Source organism: Chelonoidis abingdonii, chromosome 1, assembly GCF_003597395.2.
Source record: "Chelonoidis abingdonii isolate Lonesome George chromosome 1, CheloAbing_2.0, whole genome shotgun sequence".
Classification (NCBI taxonomy): Eukaryota; Metazoa; Chordata; order Testudines; family Testudinidae; genus Chelonoidis; species Chelonoidis abingdonii.
The window spans coordinates 257,126,760-257,150,849 of record NC_133769.1 but is presented as its reverse complement, the minus strand read 5'-3'; the positions used below and the strand labels follow the sequence as shown (position 1 = coordinate 257,150,849).

Below are 24,090 nucleotides of genomic sequence, written 5' to 3'. Positions count from 1 at the left end.
CCCCCTCCCCCGCCCGCCTTTTAAATGCCAATACAATCATAATATGTAGGGCCCTACCAAATTCATGGCCATGAAAAACTCGTCATGAACCGTGAAATCTGGTCTTTTATGTGTTTTTACTTATACTATACAGATTTAACAGGGGAGACCAGTGTTTCTCAAATTGGGGGTCCTGACCCAAAATGAAGTTGCAGGGGGATCGTAAGGTTTTTTGGGGGGGGTGGGAGGGGAGTGTCACAGTATTGCCACCCTTACTTCTGCGCTGCCTTCAGAGCTGGGCAGCCAGAGAGTGGTGGCTGTTGGCCAGGTGCCCATCTCTGAAGACAGCACCCTGCCAGTAGCAGCACAGAAGTAAGGGTGGCGATACCATACCGTGCTACCCTTACTTCTGTTCTGCTGCTGGCGGCGGATCTGCCTTTGGAGCTGGGCTCCCGACCAGCAGCCGCTGCTCTTCAGCTGCCCAGCTCTGAAGGCAGCAGCACCACCACCAGCAGCGCAGAAGTAAGAGTAGCAGTACCACAACCCCCGACAATAATCTTGCAACCACCTCACAACTTGTTTGGGTCAGGATCCCTGCAATTAGAACACTGAAATTTCAGATTTAAATAGCTGAAATCATGAAATTTATTATTTTTAAAAATGGATGACTGTGAAATTGACCAAAATGGACCATTAATTTGATAGGGCCCTAATATGTTAAAATGTTACTAGCTATATAATACAATGAAATATTCAGTTTCTATTGTAAAGTTGTAGGTGGCTATTTAAAGGTGAAGCCCACAAGTTTTCCCAGCAGAAGATACAAATAAATCACTAAGTTACATAATTCATTCTCTGTCTGCTAAGACAACAGACCAATACTAGGATTTGTGCAGCCTCTTCAAGCCAGACCTCTGAAATGACTGGCTGTGGGCTGCACTTTGATCACATGAGAGACTGGAGTCAAATTTCATATACCATACAATTGTCTTCAAGCAGGATATTTTCCTGACTTAAATATTTCACTTTGCTGCTGAAAAATTTAGGAATCCGATTAGAAAAAACAGTAAGACAAAAATCTAGTTTACACCATTCTACTAATACCATCTCATCAAAATACATCAGCAGCACTCATGTTCTTATGTTATGGCAGGTTTCAGCTAAACCACTGTGCCTCTCCATAAAGAAATGGAAGCTAAAGTTTTCAAACATGATTGTCTAAAAACAGGTCCCTGCATCTGTACTCAAGTACCAAAATAAAAACCATAATTTCAGAAGTGCTGACAAGACTATCTGTTTAGGTACAAGTACAACTTACGGATTCTGGTTCCAAACTTTAGGCAACCACATTTGAAAATTTTGGCCCAATTACTAGCTTGTCTGATTTCTGAGATATGGGCAGAGTAATGCTGACATATCACAGTAGTTCAGACATCCTCTGCCCCCTCACCATGCACAAAGAAAATAACTGTAAGCAAAGAACAAAACTATAAAGGTTTTAAGCTAAAGAGTTATTTGCAAGAAACATGAAGTTTGTAAGTACTGAAGAGAACAGTTTACTTTTACAACTAGGACACAAGAGACAGTATTTTCACTGAATTGCAACAAAAAGCCACTATCTGCTTTCCATGACAATTTTTTCAATAATCTTCTCAAAGAAAGTAAACTACTTAGCATAAACAGTTGCCAGTTCAGGCAATGCTTACCTTTTTCTAGTGTTTTAAATGTGTAAGTAGATGATCCTGCTGCTGATGTAACCAAGTAATTTTCTTCCTTGTTGTCTGTAGGCTTCCGATTGGCAGTGTAGCTTTCCTGAGGCTCAGATACTGTGAACTCTAGTTCTCTCTGCATTATGTTTTGAGACACTGAACTATCCTCTTCACTTTTGCTTTTTGAAGGAGAGTTAAAGCTGAAACCGAATAGGGATCCTGTAGCTGAAGTATTTCCAAATGTGAATGGCTTTGATTTTTCACTACCGAAAATACTCTTGACCGATTCTGAACCAAATACAAACTTTGGAGGAGAAACCACCGTTTTTGTTGGTGTTTCAGAAGTGCTTGACACCTCTGAAACCTCCAATGTCACATCAGAGGTATCGCCATCCTGGTTCAGATCAGTTCTCTCCCTGGTGGTTTCCTCCAGTACAGCTACAGCAATTCTGCCACATGGAGACTCTCTTGGTGTACTGGCACGTGAAGGAAGAGGTGTAATCAAGGTGTCTTTTTCTTGGGCATGTTTTGCTTCATCAAAAATTTGCTTAAATGACTCTGCAACATCTTGTAGTTTAAATCGCACAGCTAAGAGCTCTACCTTTCTTTCCCCATCTGCAAAGTCACATGCAGCCCAGACCCAGGCTCTTTCAGTTCCTTTCATCTGTTGCATGTTCATGTCTGGTGTTATTCTATGATTGGCACAGAGTTTTAATACCTGGTCTCTTCTCATTACAATACGAACTTGTTTGTTGTCATAATTCTGCAAGATCTTTATATCCCCAATACCTCTTTCTTTCCATTGACTGGCATCTTTATCATATCTGTAGAGTTTAGCTCTATGACTGAAGACAACTTGCTCATTTTCTTCACCACTTGCCACATCTACAAGGTCAGGTAAAGGTACCACAGGTTCAAAGTATTGTCCATCTCTTTCTTCTTCTTGAGTAAGATCAGACTCTTCATCTGTCCCCATAGACAACCTGCTCTGATTCTGTTTGGCAGGAGATTTCGATGGACTCAAGGCAGATTTGAAACTAAAATTAAATCCTGTTGTAGACTCCCCAAATCTAAACAGGTTTTTTCTCACAGGGCTACTTGCCAGAGGTGAGGCATACACAGAGCTATTTACACTATCATCCAATGCTTCTTCACGTAAATCATAATTATCCCACTCCAGAGTAGGCCCAGTGCTTTCAGCTTGTGGCTTTATAATTAAATCAGAGGTATTACTGGCTGAAGCTGAGTTTTTATTATCTTCTTCTGTCAATTTAGTTTTATCATCTGTCAAGAAGGTTTTGAGATCTTTTAACCCACTTTTCATTTCTTCTGCTTTCTGTATGAGTTGAGCTGTTCTACCAGTATCCACAAGTTTATGTGGGGTCTGCAGCGGTATATCCAACAGCAGCCTCTGACACTCTTCAAACTTCTGTTTGAATTCCTCAGCCTGCTCTGTTGTCTTGAATTTAGCTGCCAGCTGCTCCAACTTTGCATCTCCATCAGAAAAGTCGCTGGCTAACCACATCCATGCTTTGTCTGAACCAGACAGAGATTTCAAATTCATGGTAGTTGTTATCCAATGGTTTGCACATACTTTCAGTACCTGTTCACGTCGCATTAGCATTCTTAGTTTCCCATTAACTTCATTTTTAAGAATTTTCAAGTTTCCAACACCACGTTCTTTCCACTGGCTTGTTTCTGGATCAAACCTAAATAGTTTTATTCTTTGTGAATAGAGCACTGTCTCATCCTCTTCCCCTGTCACTAGTTCCACTTTTTCAGGCATCTGGACTACAGGTTCAAAATGGATATCATCATTGTCCTCTGTCTTATATGCCTCATCCTCCTTCTCAAGATCAATAGAAGTATTAGGTTTGTGAGCCACTTTAGAACTCTGTGAGGAAAATAACTTTTCACCTGCACCTGAAAAACCCTTGAAATTTGGATCTTTTTTACCAAACTGAAATTCTTCTCCAGAAGTATTTTTTGCAAGGTCAGCAAAAGTGAAAGTGCTGCTATTCTGGCCAAAAACTAAATCACTGTTCAGTTTGCTAGAGATGTTATGAAACTGGATACCAGTTACACCCTTTGAGGAATTCTCCCTTTTCTCTTTTTCATCACCACTGTTTAAGAAATCATTGGAACTTTCTTTGGGTGGCTCATCCTTTGTGATATTTTTACTAGGCTCCTGTATGCCAAATTTAAATCCACCTGCGGGCATAGGCATTGAAAAGCTAAATCCTTCTTTTTCAGGTTTTACTTCAGTATCTGAAGGAATCTGAAAGGTGAAGGAAGAAGGTGCTTTTCCTTGTTCTGTATGACCAAATTTAAAACCTTTCTCAGAAAAGTCACACTTAAAACCTGTTCCCAGTTGTCCTCCAGCAGGTTCAGATAATTTGCTTTTAAGGCCAAATGTAAGAGTTGATGGGGCGTCAGCAACAGGCTTATTACATGGATTTGGTGCTTGACAAGCTGCACAGGTTACTGAAGAGCCTTCATTTCGTACCAAGCAAACATTGCAATCCCATTGCCCTTCCTTTCTAGTGAAGAGTCCCTCAAATCCACTTTTCGGGGGTTTACTGGCATCAGTGGTAGAACCAAATCTGGGAGCAGGAGATGCTTGAATAGTAGATGTAGACACATCAGGCTGACTTGGTGAATTGGGATTCTGACAAGCAACACAATTTACAGCTCTTGCTTCATTTCTGCCTAGGCACACACTGCAATCCCACTGATCTCCTTTTTTAGAGAATGCAGCTCCAAAACCGTTTTGTGTAGTCTTCGGAACATCTCCTTGGCCAATTTTAAATGAAGCTTGATGACCAAATACTGGCATGTTAGTTCTATTTGGATTCTGGCAGGCAACACATTTAGAGGCAGTGGGTTCGTTTCTTGCTAAGCATACACTGCAATCCCAGTGACCTCCTTTTTTAGCAAAAACTGATCCAAATTTTTCATGTGGGGCATCAGTGTGGGGTTTGAAAGCTTCAAAAGTGTCAGGTAATGGTACAGCATGCACTTCCTTGTTTCTTGGATTCGGACTTTGGCATGCTGAACAGTTCTTATCAGTAGCTTCATTTCGAACCAGACACGCATTAGAAGCCCACTGATCTTTCTTCAACATAAACTGTTCCCCAAATCCACTAGTAGTACATGTGGATGGGATTTCCCTGTCAAAGGAAAAGGATATTGGTGTAGATGCAGCTGACGTAACTGTAAAACTGCTTTTGCCATCAGGTCCCTTTACAGAACTGTTTGTATTTTGGATTGGAGCCTTGCAATCACTACACTGGGAAGCAGTTAAACTGTTTTTCACTAAGCACACATTACACTGCCACATCTCCTCTTTCTTTAAGCGAAATCCAAAATTCATGGCTCCAGGAATAGTTTTGCAAGGCTCCTTGCTATCCTGATTTGCTATTTCTCTTGTAGTCCCAACATTCTGAACGGCTGGTGTACCAACATTTGATCCTGAGGCTCTCAAAATATTCTGCACCTCTTCAAATTTCTGCTTGAAAAGCATTGCTTCCTCTAGAGTTTTGAATCTAATGGCAAGCTGCTCAGGTTTTGGACACTCATCTGCATAATCTAACGCATGCCATACAAATGACTTGTCTGAACCTGCATTTAGTTGCAGTTTCATATCTGTATTTATATAGTGATTTGCACAGATTTTCAGTATTTGCTCCCGCCTCATAAGGAGCCGAATCTTCCCAGATATTTTATGCCTCAATATTTTCACATTTCCAATGCCCCTTTCTTTCCATTCTTTCAATTCTGTGTCAAAACGGAACAGCTTTGCTCTGTTGCAAAAGAATTCCTCTTCATCTTCCTCACCTGTCTTTACTTCAACCTTGTCAGGGAGTGGCACTACAGGCTCAAAGTGTGGACCATCATCATCATCATCGGCATCATGGATGCTTCCTCCATCAGTTTCATGACTTCTATTGGCCAGATCTGAACTTGGGGTTCCAAACACTGGTTTTCCAGGTTCTTGGAAATTGAACATGTCACCCTTACCAAAACCTGAGGTTTTAGGTTGGTTTTGTCCCATGTTTTCTATAAACGAAATGCCTGAAATATTTTTGTTACCAAAACTGAAAGTATTTCTTTGGCCTGGTGTATGATCATGAACTGTTTTTTGCCCCATGTATTGATCATCTTGTAAAGGTTTATCTGATGTCAGAAGACCCAAGAGGCTTTCACTGCTATTAAAAGCTGCACTGGGGTGCTGGGCTACAATCTGAGGTGATGAAAATGTAAAGTCTCCATCATTAGATTTGAAATTAGAGTTAAATTTAAAAGTGGTTGGTTGAGTTGATTGTGCAGGTGTTGTGAAAGAGGATTTTGTTCCTTCTGTTGGTACAGGGTGCCCAAAGGTAGATTTCCCAAATTCTATCACCTTTGATTCTGCAGACTTTGGAACCAGAGGACCAACCGAAGGTTTTGTGAAATAGCCTGGCTCAGGCAATGGTGGATTTGTGCTTGTTTGTGGAACACTGTAATTGTAATACTCATCACCACCACGTGGAGACAGAATTCCAGTAGCAGGAGAATCAAAACGCAAAGGAGCACCATACATTTCTTGGGGAAATATGCAGGCAGGGGTGTTCTGCAGTGGTGGTGTATGCATTGGCTGTTGATAAGCATATATATGTTGTTGAGGTGTAAGCCTGTTCATGCCATAGACAGGAGCCTAAAAACAGAAAGATTATTATTTTCTATTTGTACTATGGTAGTGCCCATACAAACATAAGACAATCCCTGCCCTGAAAAGTTTGTTGATGTTTTCGTTGTTATCTTAAAAAAGATGTATAGACCTTAATATTAAGTAAAGCAGAACAGCTTTTTATAGAAACACCTAGCTGCTTGAGAAGATACTGCTTGTTTCTTCTCTCTTCCTTCCTACTACTCCCAAAACTTCTTCCCATTCTACAGAGAAACTGATCTTAGGTATTGTCAAAGATTTTCTCAATAGAAGACAACTTATAGTGAGCATGTATACTTCAAATATGAATGTAAAAGGTTGCTCTTGATGGTTCTCTCCCCTCCCACACCACCAGAATCTGAGAGGACTCACTCAGTATGTCATCCACATTTGGGCATTGAGCATCATCCACATTTGGGCATTGAGCATAATCCACATAAGTATGATTATTACACAAAGTTATTCCTAAAAGCCTTCATTGGAAGAATCTGTTTCACATATAGAAGTTGAAAATTGTTAAAGGACTATAGTTCAAAGCAGTAAAATTAACAAATCTCTCCTCACCTTTGTTGGCGTTACATTGGTTGCAGCTGTTCTGAGAAGATACTGAGAGTTATATGCAGGCGACTGACTGTAGTAGACTGATGGGCCAGTGGTAGCAACTAAAAGAGAACACACAAGAGTGTAATTCTATTTTGCCATTACCCAAAATGGGGGGAGGGACAGCTCAGTGGTTTGAGCATTGACCTGCTAAACCCAGGGTTGTGAGTTCAATCCTTGATGGGGCCACTTGGGGATCTGGGGCAAAAACTGGTCCTACTAGTGAAGGCAGGGGACTGGACTCAATGACCCTTCAAGGTCCCTTCCAGTTCTAGGAGATTGGTATATCTCCAATTTAAAGAAAAAAAAAAAAGAACCATCTTCAAAAGGTAATACTTTTCAACAGAAAGGTATTTTTAAACTCCTTTGCAGTGTTTAAACCTAAAATGCCTAATTTATAGTAATTTTAAAAGCTGACCAAGGTCTTCTGAAAACAAGATACAGTAACTTATTAAACCCTCAACACCAGTTTACCTGTTAGTGGAGCTCCATGAAAGTTCTGTGTTCCCTGATAGCCATCTGACATTGTATCTGTGCCATAGCCTTCAGCAGGCCACCGATGAGACAAGTTTGAATTGGAATTATTGAGTTTCATTTCATGCATCTCATTCTATCAGGAGAGAGTATTTATATAGTGTTACATTAAAATTAAAGACAGATATTGTTGCATATTAAACCAGATGTTTACTTTGAGGTAAGTACTATCTATGCAGAGACTTAAAAATTCTCAGTTTTACTTTGGTGTTTAACAAACTCTGATTTTTATCCAGATACCCTTGCCACCCAAGCCTCAGTTTTGAAGGAAGAGATTACTCTAGCTGTTTTTGTTTATCATATACAGCAATTAACACTGAAGATGCCTCTTTGTATGAATTAATATAGTCTACTACTGAGCCAGTACACAAAACCAATTATGTAAAGTAAAAAAAAAAAAAGTCAAGTACTAGCAAAAAATGAACTGAACACATCCGAAGTGCCATATTCAACATTATATAGAATACCTAAATCCTCCAGCCACACACATTAGTAGACTAAAAAGAACAGTTCTGAAACAAGAACAGCTAGAGACAAATTTTTCATATAACGTTGTCCTTAGAGAGGAGCCAAAGGATAAGCTTTTACTTGGAATGCTGCCCTTGCCCTTGATTTTTTAGCAAATATTGGTAGAGGATGCTCAGGTACACTGAAATATTTTTAGTTATATACTGGCTGAGTTAATTTCTTTTAATCTTGAAGCGATGCAAAGATAGGGAGCCAATAATATGTTAACAGAGAAAATTTACTAATGTGACAGAATAACTTATTTGCCTTATAGTAACGATGTTGTCATCTGTGTGGATTCCACTTTAGCCAAACAATGACTAACACTGCCCTACCAAATCTGGCATCTGTTCTCACAGCCAGATCAAGGACAAAGTTTAATGAAAGTAAAGAAAGTACTCTATGTAGCTGTCTGGCAAGTTTCAGATTTGGGAATGTTTCAGAAGTGTGCAAAGGACTAGACCCTGTGCTTTAGTCCAGTGGAATGTACTTTAATATTTGGAGGAAGAGGTTTATTATATACACTACATAATCATTTGACATTCTCTGGGACCATCAGAAGCAATAGAGAGGGCAATAAAAAGACAGTGAGACAATATGAAAGACTGTCCTATTATAACAAAGGCCCTTTAAAAAGGCAGAAACAATTGCTTGCCTGGCAAGTGTAATTTTACAAGGCTAACATAGGAAATAGGGAATGAATAAGAATTTTGCATCAGGTCAGCAGCAGTGAGGTTGTAAGGAAAATTATTAAAATATGGAGAAAGATCAGTGATAATTTAATCACCATTAACTATATTTCAAATAAACAACAAAAATGAATTTCTTGTTTTAATTTTGGACTTCCATAACTTTACTGCTTAAGTGCAAGATAAAATAAACTGGTAAAAGAACCAATCTGACACAGAATAGGTTGAACAAATAAAACCCATTTTTAGATGTCAGTACTAGCTACCCCATTCAATGTTAAGTACACTTGAAACTAATACCTTACATAGTGCTTTTGTCTTGCCTCTACAACCATCCAACTAAAGCCATCTCTCTCTTATTAATGGCTTGAGAGGTACGAGAAGAAGAATTCACATGCTCAGTGTATGGTCCCACAGAAGGATGCCTTTATCTGCTTACACATTAATTTCATAGATTCTGAAATCAAATTTCTATACACTGACACTTGCCCCCAAACTCTTCAAATTATGCAGAGATTTAGCCACTTTAATTCCATTTATATAACTGGAAATCTCATCGCACACTGGAAGTTTAACTTAAATTTTTAACAGTCTGAGCTTTGTAATCTAATGTAAACTTTAGTACCAAATCCAATGTTAGAAGTGCTCTTCACTACACATCTGTTGATACAACAACTCAATTAGGATTGATTTACCTTAATGGCTTCTACTTGCTGACAGATCAATTGAAGTAAAGATTTCTGATCCTCTGCCCAACGAGGGGGCGTTTTGGGAGAGAACTGAAAGAACAATGATTGACTCTTATCACCTTAATTAAAAACAATACATTTCAGAAGAATTGTGTGTGTTATTTGATATACCTTGTAGCTTTTACTTGGTGATAAAGAAAATTTTGTTGGTGATGGAATGGAGTGTTTAAATTCTGAATCTACAGTTCGGGATAGGCCATTCTTGAAGACAGGACTCCCTTCTTCGCCATAATCCCCAAGCTCTTGAGTTACTGTATCCAGCATCTCCTTAACAGTTTCTATTGACACTGGTAACTGGGAGAGAATTGCAGTGCACAAAGAGGTTTAGGGATATACTCATTTTGAGTTCAAGTGCAACTGGAGTAATAAAGCACTATTAGCAAATAGAATTTCATGTAAAAATACCACACATCAAGATGACTATTCCTCTATCTGAACAAAAAGATCCAAATATTTTTACTAATGCAAAACCTGAACTTTTTAGCTTTAATATGCTAATCTTTGTCAGTTTCCCACAATTTTAGCCACCGTCAACTACTATTGTTTACATGACATATGATTTATTGTCTGTTCCAAAACTCAATGATCACTCTGCATGTATGTCATCACTATACATAGGACAAAAATATTAAATAATATAATTATAGACTCATAGACTTTAAGGTCAGAAGGGACCATTATGATCATCTAGTCTGACCTCCTGAACAATGCAGGCCACAGATTCTCACCTATCCACTCCTGTAACAAACCCCCCAACCTATGTCTGAGTTACTGAAGTCCTCAAATAGTGGTTTGAAGAGAATCCTCCAGCAAGTGACCCATGCCCCATGCTGCAGAGGAAGGCAAAAAACCTCCAGGGCCTCTGCCAATCTGCCCTGGAGGAAAATTCCTTCCTGACCCCACATATGGCGATCAGTTAACCCCTGAGCATGTGGGCAAGACTCACTAGCCAGCATCCAGGAAGAATTCTCCTGTAGTAACTCAGATCCCACCCCATCTAACATCCATCACAGAGCATAATTACCTGCTGATAAACAAAGATCAGTTGCAAATTAATTGCCAAAATTAGGCTATCCCATCGTACCATCCCCTCCACAAACTTATCAAGCTTAGTCTTAAACCAGATATGTTTTGCCCCCACTACTCCCCTTGGAAGGCTGTTCAAGAATTTCACTCCCCAATGGTTAGAAACCTTTGTCTAATTTCAAATCTAAAATCCTAGTGTCCAGTTTATATCCATTTGTTCTTGTTCACATTGGACTAAGCTAAAAATTCCTTTCCTCCCTAAATATTATCCCTCTGATATATTATGAAGAGCAATCATATCTCCCCTCAACCTTCTTTGTTAGGCTAAAAAACCAAGCTCTTTTAGTCTCCTTTCATTAAGCATTAGTTTCCATTCCTTGGATCATCCTAGTAGCCCTTCTCTGTACCTGTTCCGTCTGAATTCATCCTCTCATTATAACATGGAGACCAGAACTGCACACAGTATTCCAGATGGTCTCACCAGTACCTTGTATAACAGTACTAACACCTCCTTATCTTTGCTGGAAATACCTCTCCTGATGCATCCTAAAACCACAGTAGCTTTCTTAACAGTCATATCACATTGGCAGCTCACAGTCATCCTGTGATCAAACCAATACTCCGAGGTCCTTCTCCTCCTCTGTTACTTCCAACTGATGTGTCCCAATTTATAACCGAAACTCTTGTAATTAATCCCTAAATGCATGACTTTGCACTTTTCACTATTAAAATTTCACCCTAATCCTCCATGAACTTCAGTAGAAAGATTCATCTAACCAGTAGTAGTATATAAATGTGTCTTTTCCCGATTCATCAGCCCCACTTTGTAAGCATTGACTGATTAGGATTAAGTCAAAGATAGAGTTAAATGCAGTCAAATATTTGATCTCCACTCAAACCGTAGCCTAATGTTTGTCCAAAAATAAAAAGTTTCTTAAATTGAACTGAAATAAAAGGATCTTGACTACAGTATTGATTCACAATTTTAAAATAAAGCTTTTTAAAAAATGTGCATAACAAAGTATTTCCAAAATAGAAAAGAACTGTTGCCACCTCCATTTTAGGAACAAACTATGCAAAGACCTTTTGAATGCATAGTTCATTCTTAAGTACTGAATTTGGTTTGTAAAGCAAAACACTTCACCGAAGAAAATGTTAATGCTCTATCAAATTTTGAAAGGATAATTTAAAACATAGATTTCCTGCTGATGCAAAGGATTCCATCAGTAATAAACTATAGAGCAAACCAAATTACATACCTTCTCAATTACTGAAGTGTCTGTAATACTTTCATCAATGATCTTTATTAGATAGTCTCTGCTCTTTTGCAGGTGACTTTTGCACTCTTCTTGTTCTTCTGGTGAGAGTGCATCATTCTCAATTTCTTCAGCCTTTCTCTGGAAAATCTATCCAACAAAAGTAGTAGTTTTTACCTTGCAGTATTAAGAACATAAAAATTAAAATAAAAAAGAGTTACACCTACTATGGCAAGATTCCAATATGAAACGACATTTTTAATAGCTTCAAGTGCTAGCAAAGCATCCTCAGTTTTTCCATCAACTGCATCCAACATAGCAAATGCTATATATGCCTCCTCTTCGTATTCTGCCACCTGGGAAACCTACAAACAGAAGCTTTGTCAAAAATTAAAAGTAAAGCTTACATCCTCTAGGCAACTGCTTGATACAAAGTACATTTAACCTCAGGCTCTTGGAAGTGCTTTAAAAAAAGCATTCCTATTGGAAGTTTATTTCCCCCTACTTTAAAAAAAAATAAAAATACAGATACCAAATGTGTCCTTTTTGTATTTTTGAGAGCAATTTGATAGGGACAATAATGTTTCTAACACACATTTATTGCTGCACAGGAATACAACAACAACAAATGTTTGAGTCACATAAAATTAGCCTGAAAAAAGTTAAGAATGGAAATCCAATTGAATTGTCCCCATGTGTAACATTTTGAAAAGATATCAACTTTAAAAATACCTAAACTTTTAACCTTTCTATTGGACTATTAACATTTAAGATTACTGAAACTGAAAGAAAGTTGTTTGGCTTGTTTACTTTGTGCAGCTGACAGCAATTTGAGTCTACTCAGTTTCTGTATGAATCTGGGGATTAAAGTTATAGGGGGAGCTGGTAGCACCATCTATAACTAAGAGGAATGTCAGGCAATCATAAGATCCTGTTTTCAGTTGCTTATAAATTTCAACACAAATGTTCCAGCTATTTCCAAGAACAAGGTTAGGAAACATACATTGTTTTGCCCATGGTAAAGAATTCCTTACAACTTTTTCATCCAATAGTTCTAGTGCCTCCATGCTTTTGAGCAGGAACTTGAAATTTGGGAGAGGGTTGGCCTGTGTGTCAGATGTGCTTTTTTAAGCCATTAAAAACAGTAGTTTGCATGTGCTCCATGCAGACTTACTGCAACTTTGCTGCCACATTTCTTGACAATTCCACCTACTCTGAACAAGTTGGGGTCCTGTGCCATTGGGGCTGAGCAGAGTTTCCTTGCAGTTTTCCTTTTTAAAAACTAGGAAGTTACATACACAACACTACATTAAAAGAACATTAAGGTTGCAAATTCAGGCACTCAATTTAGGAAATGCCTTTGCAACCTTAGTTCAGCCTGCCCTGGAGCACATGCATTATGACACAGTCTTTATTTTCATGACCACATAATATATTTTCAACACAATCCCTGCCTTGTTCTGCGCTCAGGATTAACAGTGCAGTAGCTATTCCATATTGTGTTTTCCTTATACCACCTTTACTAGACACTACTCAAACTCTGCACTCAATATGGAATCATTTCTTCATGGGCTTTTCCATACCCACCATAATATGAGAGTGCTTCACAAACACTAAAGAATTTATTTTCACAACATCCCAGTGATGAGGGGACTATATCCCTATTTTACAGATGGGGAAATAAGAGAAATCCAAGTCAAGAGTTCATTAACTTTAGGTGTCTAACCTTAGATGCCTAGAGCATCTCTGGATTTCTTAACGTCTGAATTTTCAACTTTGTAATCTTAATAATGTTCCTTAAACGCAATTTGTGTTTAATTTTTTATATAAATAGAAAATTCACTAATGACAAGTAGGCTAAGGTATGAGTAGTACCTGAAACTATCTTTAACTTTGAAAGAGACTAGATTTCAAGCTGATGTCCCTTTAAAGCCTAAAGTTTAGGCTTAAAGAGCTTGACAGCACTCCCTTTCTGTCAGATTTCACATACGTTCATGTTTTCAGAGGTGGATATTGATGTTGATCAACCATCACTTAATATTTCTCAATTTTTGACTTTCACTACTATGTGGCTAACACGGCCCACAACAGAGTAAACTTAAGCTTGGTGCAGTATTGTTTTTCAACTGATGTAATGACTGAGTTCCAGCATATCAGATTCTGCATGCCTCTGCTAAACTATGTATGAAGCATATAGAAACGAGAAGCACTGTGATACGAAAGAGATAGAGTTAAAAAGCAACTAGAGTAGTAGCCAAGAGATCTGTACTCTATTTCAGGCTTGATTATTAGCTCCCCAAGTGACCAGACTGCGTGCTTCAGTCTCTATCTGTAAAATAGGGGCAAATGCTGTTTATCTATCTGTAGCAAGGTGGTGTGACTCCCCCCCACCCCACTCAGAGAATGACAGGGAGGGACCACAACACGCCCCCTGGTGGGCCAAACCAGGAGAGCCACGTCTACCCCACCAGAAGCAGATGGGTGGGATAGAAAGGGGAAGTACAAAAGGCAGCTTAGTTGTGGTGGAGCCACCACAAGGGACGCATCCCGCCTGCTGTTGGAGCCTGCAGAGGAGCTGCTAGGATTGACGCCTGCCAATTGGCCAGAGCTCCCCAAGATGACAGATGCAAGTACACCCGAGGGGGAGAGTAGGAAGCAGTCCAGAGAAACTAGGCAACAATCTGGTTGGGAGCTGGCCTGATACAGAGTCACCGTGTTGCAGACGGATTCCCTGCTGATCCAGTGGCAGACCTACGTCCCCCTGCCACTCCATCCTTGGGGAGGCAGTACTCTCCCTCCTTAGGTCAGGAGGCCTGTGCTCCTCACACAACCCTACCTGAGCCCCATAGGCTCTCTTGGTGCTCACCCTTACCTGCGCCCCTAGACTTTATGGTGCTCACTCCCACTGGGTCTCAGACTGCTTAGCTGCTCTGCCAATTGCAGAACAGAGCTTACCCATTGCTTTGCTGCCCAGCCCTGACTGGGCCTGGGGCTCATAGACTCATAGGTCAGAAGGGACCAATATGATCATCTAGTCCAACCTCCTGCACAAAGCAGGCCACAGAACCCTACCCATCCACTTTTATAACAACCCCTAACCCATGACTGAGTTATTGAAATCCTCAAAATTGTGGTTTGAAGATATGGCATCCTATTACCAATTACTCATTTACAAGTGGTCCAGATCTCCGAATAAGTACCCGTCCTCCGCGTAGCAATACCCCCCTCGTGTCACCGCAAACTTAGCAATTCCCGCCTTGGCCAAGGCCAGTAAAAAAATGTAAATAGATCGGTCCCAAAACCGACTTGAGGGACTCCCTATCACCTCTTCGCACCCGACGTCCCTTCAGTACGACCCTGGGAGCTCCCCTAACCATTCCTTATCCACCTCACAACTTCATATCACCCCACTTCCATAACTAACATTCCCCATGCGGAACGGTCAACCTTACTGAAATCGAGGGAAATAGATCTACCGCATTTCCTTGTCTAGGTAATCCCACCTTTCAAAGAAAGATCAGTGGTTGGCAAATCACCTTAGTAATCCATGTTGCAATTCGTCAATTACCACTGACCTCAAGTCCTTTAACTACTTCTCCTTAAATTTTCCAACCTTGCATACACTACAGACTCAAGCAACGGCTATAATACCCGACATTTTTCCCCTTCTGAAGATAGGAACATCACAATCCCCACGCACGGACACCCCATGTACCGATTGCTAAAAACCGCTACGGACTCGCAATCACGTGCCAGTTCCTTTAATACGGATGGAATTGTCCGGGCCCTCCGATTGTCCCATAACGTTCAGTTTCCTCTACTCAGATCGGAAATCCACCCTCCATATCCACATTCCGTTATCATCCCCACATCCCTAAACTCTCACGAGCTTAAAGACAGAAGCAGACATATAAGATTGTCATACCAGTACCTTAACCTCCGTTCCATCCTCATGTAAAGCGGCCCCACTTCTTCTTCTTGTTCTTTTTATATGTGGCTGATAGAACCTTACTATTGGTTGATTCCCTTGCAAGTCAGTCTACCGCTTACCTTCCCACTTATCCCTACAGTTCTGACCTCACTAGTACTCCCCTTGCTATCCCGCTTGCTTCCACTCCCTGAAACTTCTGCCTTTCCTAATCCCTCTGAGATCTGCCATCCAGCTGGCCTACACCTGCCATGGTTTTTCCCCTTTTCTGGGATAGGCTCCGACAGTTCCGCAGCTGCGACTTAAAAGTTCCAGCCCCTCGCATTTAAATCCACAATTTCCCCGTCCAATCCACTTCCCTAACTAATTTCCTTAACCTTAAATAGCCTCGAGATCGAAAACCCTAACTCCATATCACGTTTGTTATCTCTCCATCTAGTTAGAGAATAGCTCATGATCACTTCAACCCACCAGTTCCTTATCCACCTTACAACTTTCATATTCATCCCCATCTTTTCCAATTTAACTAACAGTTCCCCATGCGGAACCGTGTCAAACGCCTTACTGAAATCGAGGTAAATTAGATCTACGCGCATTTCCTTTGTCTAAGTAATCCGTCACCTTCTCAAAGAAGGAGATCAGGTTGGTTTGGCACGATCTACCTTTAGTAAATCCATGTTGCAATTCGTCCCAATTACCATTGACCTCAATGTCCTTAACTACTTTCTCCCTTAAAATACCTCAGCTTTTCAAGAGAAAATCCACCGAGGCAAGTGACCCATGCCCCACGCTACAGAGGAAGGCGAAAAACCTCCAGGGCTCTGCCAGTCCGCCCTGAGGAAAATTCCTTCCCGACCCCAAATATGGCGATCACTAAACCCCTGCATTGTGGCAAACTCACCAGCCAGCACTCAAGAAAGAATTCTCTGCAGTAACTCAGTTCCCATCCTACTCCAACATCCCTCACAGACCACTAGCAGACTTATCTGCCGTAATCCAAGATCAATTGCCCAAATTAAACTATCCCATCATAACATCCTCCTCCATATACTTATCAAGCTTAGTCTTAAAGCCAGATAAGTCTTTTGCCCCCACTACTTCCCTCGGAAGGCTGTTCCAGAACTTCACTCCCCTAATGGTTAGAAACCTTCGTCTAATTTCAGTCTAAACTTCCTAATATCCATTTGTACCCATTTGTCCTCGTGCCCACATAGTACTAAACTTAAATAATTCCTCTCCCTCCCTAACGTTAATCCACCCTGATATATTTATATAGTAAGCATACCCCCCAAGCCTTCTTTTGGCCAGGCTAAACAACAACTCTTTGATCTCTTCAAAGCAGTTTCCATTCCTCGATCTATACCTAGATATACCCGCTCGAACCGTTCCAGTTTTGAATCATCCTTCTTAAAACATGACACCAAAACTGCACACAATATTCCAGGCGTGTCTCACCAGCGCCTTAATAACGTACTAACACCTCCTATCCTTTCGCGGAAATACCTCGCCTCGATGCATCCTAAAACCACATTTGTCCTTTTTAAACGGCCTATCACATTAGCATGGATGACTGGAGCCGCCATCAAACCAAACCCCAAGGTCCTTCTTTCCTCCCGTCGCTTCAACTGATGCGTCCCCAACGAATTCAAAAATTCTTATTAAGGTTGTCCCCTACCACCATTTCTTCTACGAGGTCCTCACTGCTCACCAAAACCAAATCTAAAATGGCATCCCCTCTCGTAGGTACTTCAACTACTTGATGAAGAAATCCATCCACTATCACATCCAGAAAAATCTGACCCCTATTATTCTTGCAAGCACTCGTGCTCCACTCTATATCCGGGAAGTTGAAGTCTCCCATGATCACACATGCTGTCTGTAGCACAGACTGCTGTACTGTTCTGCCCAGCTGGAGCATCAGAGCACTACATGAGGCTAATTCTCTCATTTGAGCACCTCTACAGGTACGCTACCGTGAGGAGGCATGGCCTTCCTCAGAGACTATCAGAGAGGGATGGCCACCCAGCCTACACTACCTTTGTAAAACACTGAATTCTATGGATGAAGAGCATTAAGTTGTATTACTACACATGCTACATATTTTGAAAAAAATTCAGATAAAATGGCAAATATCTTGTTCTAACACCAAGGGAAAAGCAACTTTTGTTATATCACATACTTGAGTGCGCCATTATACTGAGATCAAGTACAGAGTAGTAGTTCAGCCAGTTTGCAAGATATATCCTTCTGCTCATTTTTCTGGATGTGTTGAAATGTCACCCACTTAATTATGAATATGAAGTTCTAAAGTAGTAAGCCATGAAAAACAACCAGTTTGTACAGACTAAATTGGATTTTGTATCTTTGTGTTAGTCCTCTATTCTCATCTCCTCTTTTTCTTTGTAGGGGGTCTATGAAAATGTGCATTCACACAAAGCAGTTTAAATCTTAGTCAAAACCCTTCCTCCAATAGTGTACTCTCAATTCCAGTGGTTTCCATACATGATGTCATCACATTCTGTATCATTTGTTACTTCAATATCTAAATACTTACCCAGGGCCCTGAACAGTACTGCATAAGACTCCAAACAACAAAATCAAACAAAAAAGTCTTCAATTTAATATGCAAATACAAACATCTTCATTGTTAGTTCCTTCCACTTTACTAGTTTCTCCAGAAAAAGCTCAGCCAAAACCAGAGTAGTGTCTACGAAAGTCTGAACAGTTTCATTTTCTACTCAACCATATCTCAAACTATGCTGGTAGTCAGAACAGAATTTTATGTTTAATATCAGCATTGGCAATGAAATCATAGAAAAATAGGGCTGGAAGACACCCTGAGAGGTCTTCTAGTCCATCCCTTTGCACTGAGGCAGGACCAAGTAAACAAATCATTCTTGACAGGTGTTGTTCTAACCTGTTCTTAAAAACTTCCAATGATGGGGATTCCACAGTCTCCCTTGAAAGCCTATTGTAGTTTATCCTCATAATCAGAAAGTTTCCCCTAATATCTAACTTTAGTCTTCCTTGCTGTAGATTAAACTCATTATTACTTGTCCTACCTTCAATGGACATGGAACACAATTGATCAGTTCTCTTTAACAGCCCTTAATATATGTGAAGACTTATCAGGTTCCCATCTGCTCCCTGGTCTTTTTCTTTAGACAGCACAACCAGCTTTTTTGTTTGTTTTAAACCTATCCCTACCACTCAGATTTTCTAAATCTTCGTAATTTTCGTTGCCATCCTTCAGACTCTCCGATTTGTCCATGACCTTTCCTAAAGCATGGCGCTCAGACCTGGGCATACTATTCCAGCTGAGGCCCCTCCCGTGCCACACAGAGCAGGACGATTATCTCCCATCTCTTATGTACAACACTAGTGTTAATACAACCCAGAATAATAATAGCTTTTTATGCAACTGTGTCACATTGCTGGCCCATATTTAATTTGTGACCCACTATAACCTCCAGCTTCCTTCTACCAGTAATACTGCCTAGCGAGTAATTCCCAATTTTGTATTTGGCCATTTCATTTTTCCTTTTTAATGGAAGTACTTCGCACTTATCTTTACTGAATTTCATCTTGTTGAATCCAGACCAATTCTCCAATTTGTCTAAGACCTTTTGAATTCTGATCCTGTCCTCCAGTGTGCTGGCACCCCCTCCCAGCTTGGGGTCATTGCAAGTTTTATAAGCATACTCTTCTACTCCAGTAACCAAATCATTAAAACAGTGACTAGTGCCAGAATCAGGACAGACCTCTGGGACCTCACTAGACACACCCTCTTAGTTTGTCAGTTAACCATTGCTACTATTCTGAGTAACTTTTCAACCAGTTGTGCACTCACCTTATACTAGTTTCATCTAATCACATTTCCCTGTTTTCTTATGAAAACGTCATATGGGATGGAGTCATAAGCCTTACTAAACAAATCAAGGTGCATCGTATCTACTGCTTCCCTGCTATCCACTAGACCAGTAACCCTATCAAAGAAGTGATGTTAGTTTGGGATGATTTGTTCTTGCCAAACCCATGCTGGGTATTCCTTAGTATCCTATCATCATCTAGGGGATTGCAAACAGATTGTTTAATAATTTGTTCCAGAATCTTTCCAGGTACTGAAGTTTGGCTGATTGGTCTATAATTCCCTGGGTTCTCTTTATTCTCCCTTTTAAAGATAGGTACTAGGTGTGCACTTCTCCAGTCCTCCAGGACTTTCATGAGTTCTCAAAGATAATTACTACCTGTTCCAAGATTGCTTCAGTTAGTTCCTTAAGTACTCTGGATTAATTTCAAGTCAGAGCCTGATGAATACACCTAACTTACCTAAATATTCTTTAACTTGTTTTTTCCTATTCTGGAATATGTTCCTTCCCCCTTGTTAATATTAACTGTGTCAATTAACTGGTTACAATTAACTTTTTTTTAGTGAAGATTGAAGCAAAGAATACCTTAAACATTTCAGCCCTCTTGATGTCATCCCTTATTAGACCTGCATCACAGCTAAGTGGCAGACCTACACTTTTATCTTTCTTTCACTCCTAATTCATTTATAGGACCTATTGCCTTATGTCTCTTGTGTAACTTACTTGTGCCTTGACCTGATTTTTTCCCCTACATGCTTATGCTATTCTTTTGTGCTCATCCTTTGATTTTCACGTTTCCACTTTTCTGTAGGATTCGTTTTTGATTTTCAGGTCATAAAAAAGCTCCTGATGAGATAGGAAGAATAGTAATAGTGTTGGCCTATCCTTCTTTCCCAGGAAAAAAAAAAAAAAAAAAAAAGATGCCTTCTAGTTCCTTCCCCAATCTCCATAAGGAGAAATCCTTATGTACTTTGTGCGTGTGCGCACCTCTCCCCACCCTCCAAAAGTATGCTTCATGTGCCCCAAACAGACTCATCCATCACAAAAATATTTACTACTCCTTGACACTTGCGTAAACAATTTTGAATACAAATATCCCAGAATCAATGTTGACTGCAAAGATCTTGGCCACATCTTAAACTGAATCAAAAGGGTTTTTCTCCCACACCTAGAGTCTATCAGGTTCTGATATCATGGCATCTCTATACCTGACTGTAAGAGAGTCAATGCCCTAAACTGTTTTAACTTTAAGCTTAACCTCCGACAAACTGACTTCATATCTCACTTAGAGTTTTATTAGCAGAGAATTTGGCCCAAGTGTTGAATTGCTGACACTTGTAATTGATACAGCTAGACTCACATGAAGTTACTTGCATGCTCTGAAAAGAGCAGAATCAAAACTATTCCTTGCAAAGAGTTGGCTGAACTCTGTATGCCATAAATTCAAGCAACAATGTATTTAGGAGCCTTATGTCATCCAACACAATACAGTACAGAAATGGAAGGCAAGAAAATAAGGAAAGAAAGAGGGAAAAAGCCTACTAAGAGTTATATGGAACAAAATCTAGAGTAATGAGAAATTATAAACATGAGCAAACAATGAGACCTCAGTACTCATACTACAGTGATGGGAAGCAGTGTAAATCCTTAAGGTACATCTATCTACTACTTTTTCCTAAGGCCTGAAGGTCTCTAATAAGAACAGTGATGTAATCATTTCTTTTTACAAAGCCTATGGAAGACTGACTAGACTGCTGTAAGCTCTGGGCTTTTCAGTAAAAAACGGATTAAACTAGAATCCAATAAAAACAAAAAAAGTCACAGAAAGATAATATATTATGCCTTATGTATAGGGTCCTACCAAATTCATGGTCCATTTTGGTCAATTTCACAGTCATAGGATTTTAAAAATCATACATTTCATGATTTCAGTTATTTAAATCTTGAAATTTCAGTGTCGTAATTGTAGGAGTCCTGACAAAAAGAGGAGTTGGGGTTGGGGGTGGGTGTTACCAGGTTATTGTAGGGAGGGTTGCAGTACTGCTACCCCTTACTTCTGCGCAGCTGCTGGCGGAGGCGCCACCTTCACAGCTGGGCACCCGACCAACAGCCACCGCTCTCTGGCCACCCAGCTCTGAAGGCAGTGCAGAAGTAAGGCTGGCAATACCGCAATTCCCCCTAAAATAACCTTGTGACACCCCCCACACACTTCCCACAACTCCCTTTTGGGTCAGGACCCCAAATTTGAGAAATACTGGGTCTCCTCGATGCCACATTTTTCATGGTGGTGAATTTGGTAGGGTCTTACTCATGCAATACGTAGGATAAAATTATTATACTTATCACAAGACAGGACACAGTATAAAGGCATAAAAATCTGTAATTTTTCAAAAATAAAGAAAGGATGATACTACTTTAATAGCACAGTTTATGTACGCAAGACAATGAGCACTAGCTTGACATTAGAAGATCAAGCTTAAACCAGATGTTAGGAAAAAGTTCTGGCAAGGTTATTAAAGCTTCTAAGAAATTAAGGCAGTAACCAAGTCATTGAAATGTACAAAACCCTACCAGAAATCAGAACTTTGCACTTATTTGAAGCACTAGAGTAAAGCTGGGTCAAGTTTTTCAACCAAAACTTTTTTTAAGCTGAAAAATGCCGATTCAAGTTGAGGGAAACATTTTGTGAATTCGTGTCTATTTCAGCTAATTGTTTCAGACAAAACAGCTTTGGAAGTAGGGGAGGTAATATCTTTTATTGGATATCTTTTCTGTTGGTGTGAGAGACAAGCTTTTGAGCTTACACAGGTCTTGAACTCGGAAGCTTGTCTCTCTCACCAACAGAACTTGGTCCAATAAAATACATTACCTGACCCACCCTCTCTAATATCCTGGGACCAATCTGGCTACAGCTACACTGCATACATAGTTTTGTAAGTGTCAAGCTAGAGTCACAAAACCCCTTTTACTCAACAGCACACGGGTTAGGGCACTCACCCACGATGTGGGAGACACAGATCCCTGTTGGAGCTCTTCTACTTAGTATAAATCAATATCCTCTAAGCCAGAGAGACACTGAGAATGACACTATGGCCTGATGGTTAGGGCACTTGACAAGGAGGAAGAACACCTGGATTCCATCCCCTACTCTGCGGAGGTAATTCAAATCTGGGTCTCCCAGATCCCAGGTGAGTACCCTAACCATTAGGCTAAATGCGGTCCTCAGTACTACTTCCTCTGGGGTTGTGTGAATCTAGCCCAAAATTTCATTTGCTTTTATTTAAAAAGTTAACAGTCCCCCAAATTAAAACAAAACATTTTGGTTGACCTAACATGAAGTCTCTTCCAACTTTAGTTCACAAAAAATTGTGTTTTGGATTGACACAAAACAATATTTCAGAACTGCCCGTAAATCAACTCTCTCCCTCCCTCAACAACAGTTATTTACACAGCTCTGCAACAGAATAGGTTTCAGGTTGCTTCCAGCCCCTCAATCTTATCCAGCTAGTTATGTTAGTACCTGAATATCTGCACTATGGAAGTGCTTGAACAAAGGATCAATAGGTTCAGGAACACTTTTCCTCTTCTTGATGATTTCCAGCATAGGCAAAACTTTTTTCCAATAATAAACACTTCGTCCAATGTATTCCCTTTGGTCATAGAAAGAATTTAGATTGTTGCTCTGTGAAGGAAGCAAAATAGAAGAGTGTTTATTTTAAGGAATTTCAGCTATTATTAGATATTATTCAAACTGTTAACTTGCTTCAACTACAGACAGTCTTCGAAAGCTCTGGTATTGTCTTATGCACCTCTGACTTCTCAGGTGAGCCTCATCCAGTCTCTGTACACACCTACATAACGCATGCAACACATGCGGCTAGAAAAAAAATTAGATTTTAAAAGAAGGGTACCAAATGACTATTGGAAAAAGAAATGCAAAAAGTTATTTCATTTGGCATAACATGATCAAGTGAACATTTACTACATTTTCAGTTTATTTCTACTAATTGCTAAACTGTGTTAAGAATGATAAAATATTTTGCAACACTTCAAACAGAAATATGTAAGTTAAAGATTAAGTAAGTTACAGCGTTAATTATTTAAGTTATAATAAAGGTAAAAATATTTTTTGCCAACTTACTGTTTTCTGAAGACATTTTGCCCAGTGAACAATTAGGGCAGGTTGAAGTCCATGTTTCCCCAGTGCTCTGAGAGTGTTTATTTCATGCTGGACTAGAAGCCTTAATTTTGCTGCTGTTCCTGGTCTGAAAAGTAATGAAGACACATTGCCTAATTAGCCTGTTCTGTTTTATGGAAAATTTTTGCTTGTCTATCCATTACAATAACGAAGATAAATTATTAATATCATGCAGATTATTGGTTTTAATCCCTTTTTTGCCTCCCATTTGCCATATATCTGCAGAACTACCCTGATCGCGGTGTGCACCCCACATAGACCCTGAAGGATTTAGGTAGGTCTGTGAGGCCAATTAACATACTGGCAGTACTTGAGAGAACGAGAAAGCCAGGTATAAC

At 39.9% G+C, this 24,090-nt stretch overlaps 1 protein-coding gene across 3 annotated transcripts in view; it reads right to left on the bottom strand.

The window, feature by feature from the left end:
* Positions 1–24,090, bottom strand: part of LOC116819891 (E3 SUMO-protein ligase RanBP2) — a 66,143-nt gene that overhangs the window by 21,334 nt on the left and 20,719 nt on the right. For all 3 annotated transcript variants that reach the window (XM_032771953.2, XM_032771954.2, XM_032771956.2), the window contains exons 12-20: positions 23,696–23,819; positions 23,075–23,236; positions 11,985–12,122; positions 11,761–11,907; positions 9,587–9,769; positions 9,422–9,505; positions 7,471–7,606; positions 6,961–7,058; positions 1,686–6,384 (exon numbers count right to left, since the gene is read on the bottom strand). In XM_032771953.2, the coding sequence (XP_032627844.1) occupies positions 1,686–6,384; positions 6,961–7,058; positions 7,471–7,606; positions 9,422–9,505; positions 9,587–9,769; positions 11,761–11,907; positions 11,985–12,122; positions 23,075–23,236; positions 23,696–23,819 (5,771 nt within the window). The remainder of the gene's footprint in view (positions 1–1,685; positions 6,385–6,960; positions 7,059–7,470; positions 7,607–9,421; positions 9,506–9,586; positions 9,770–11,760; positions 11,908–11,984; positions 12,123–23,074; positions 23,237–23,695; positions 23,820–24,090) is intronic.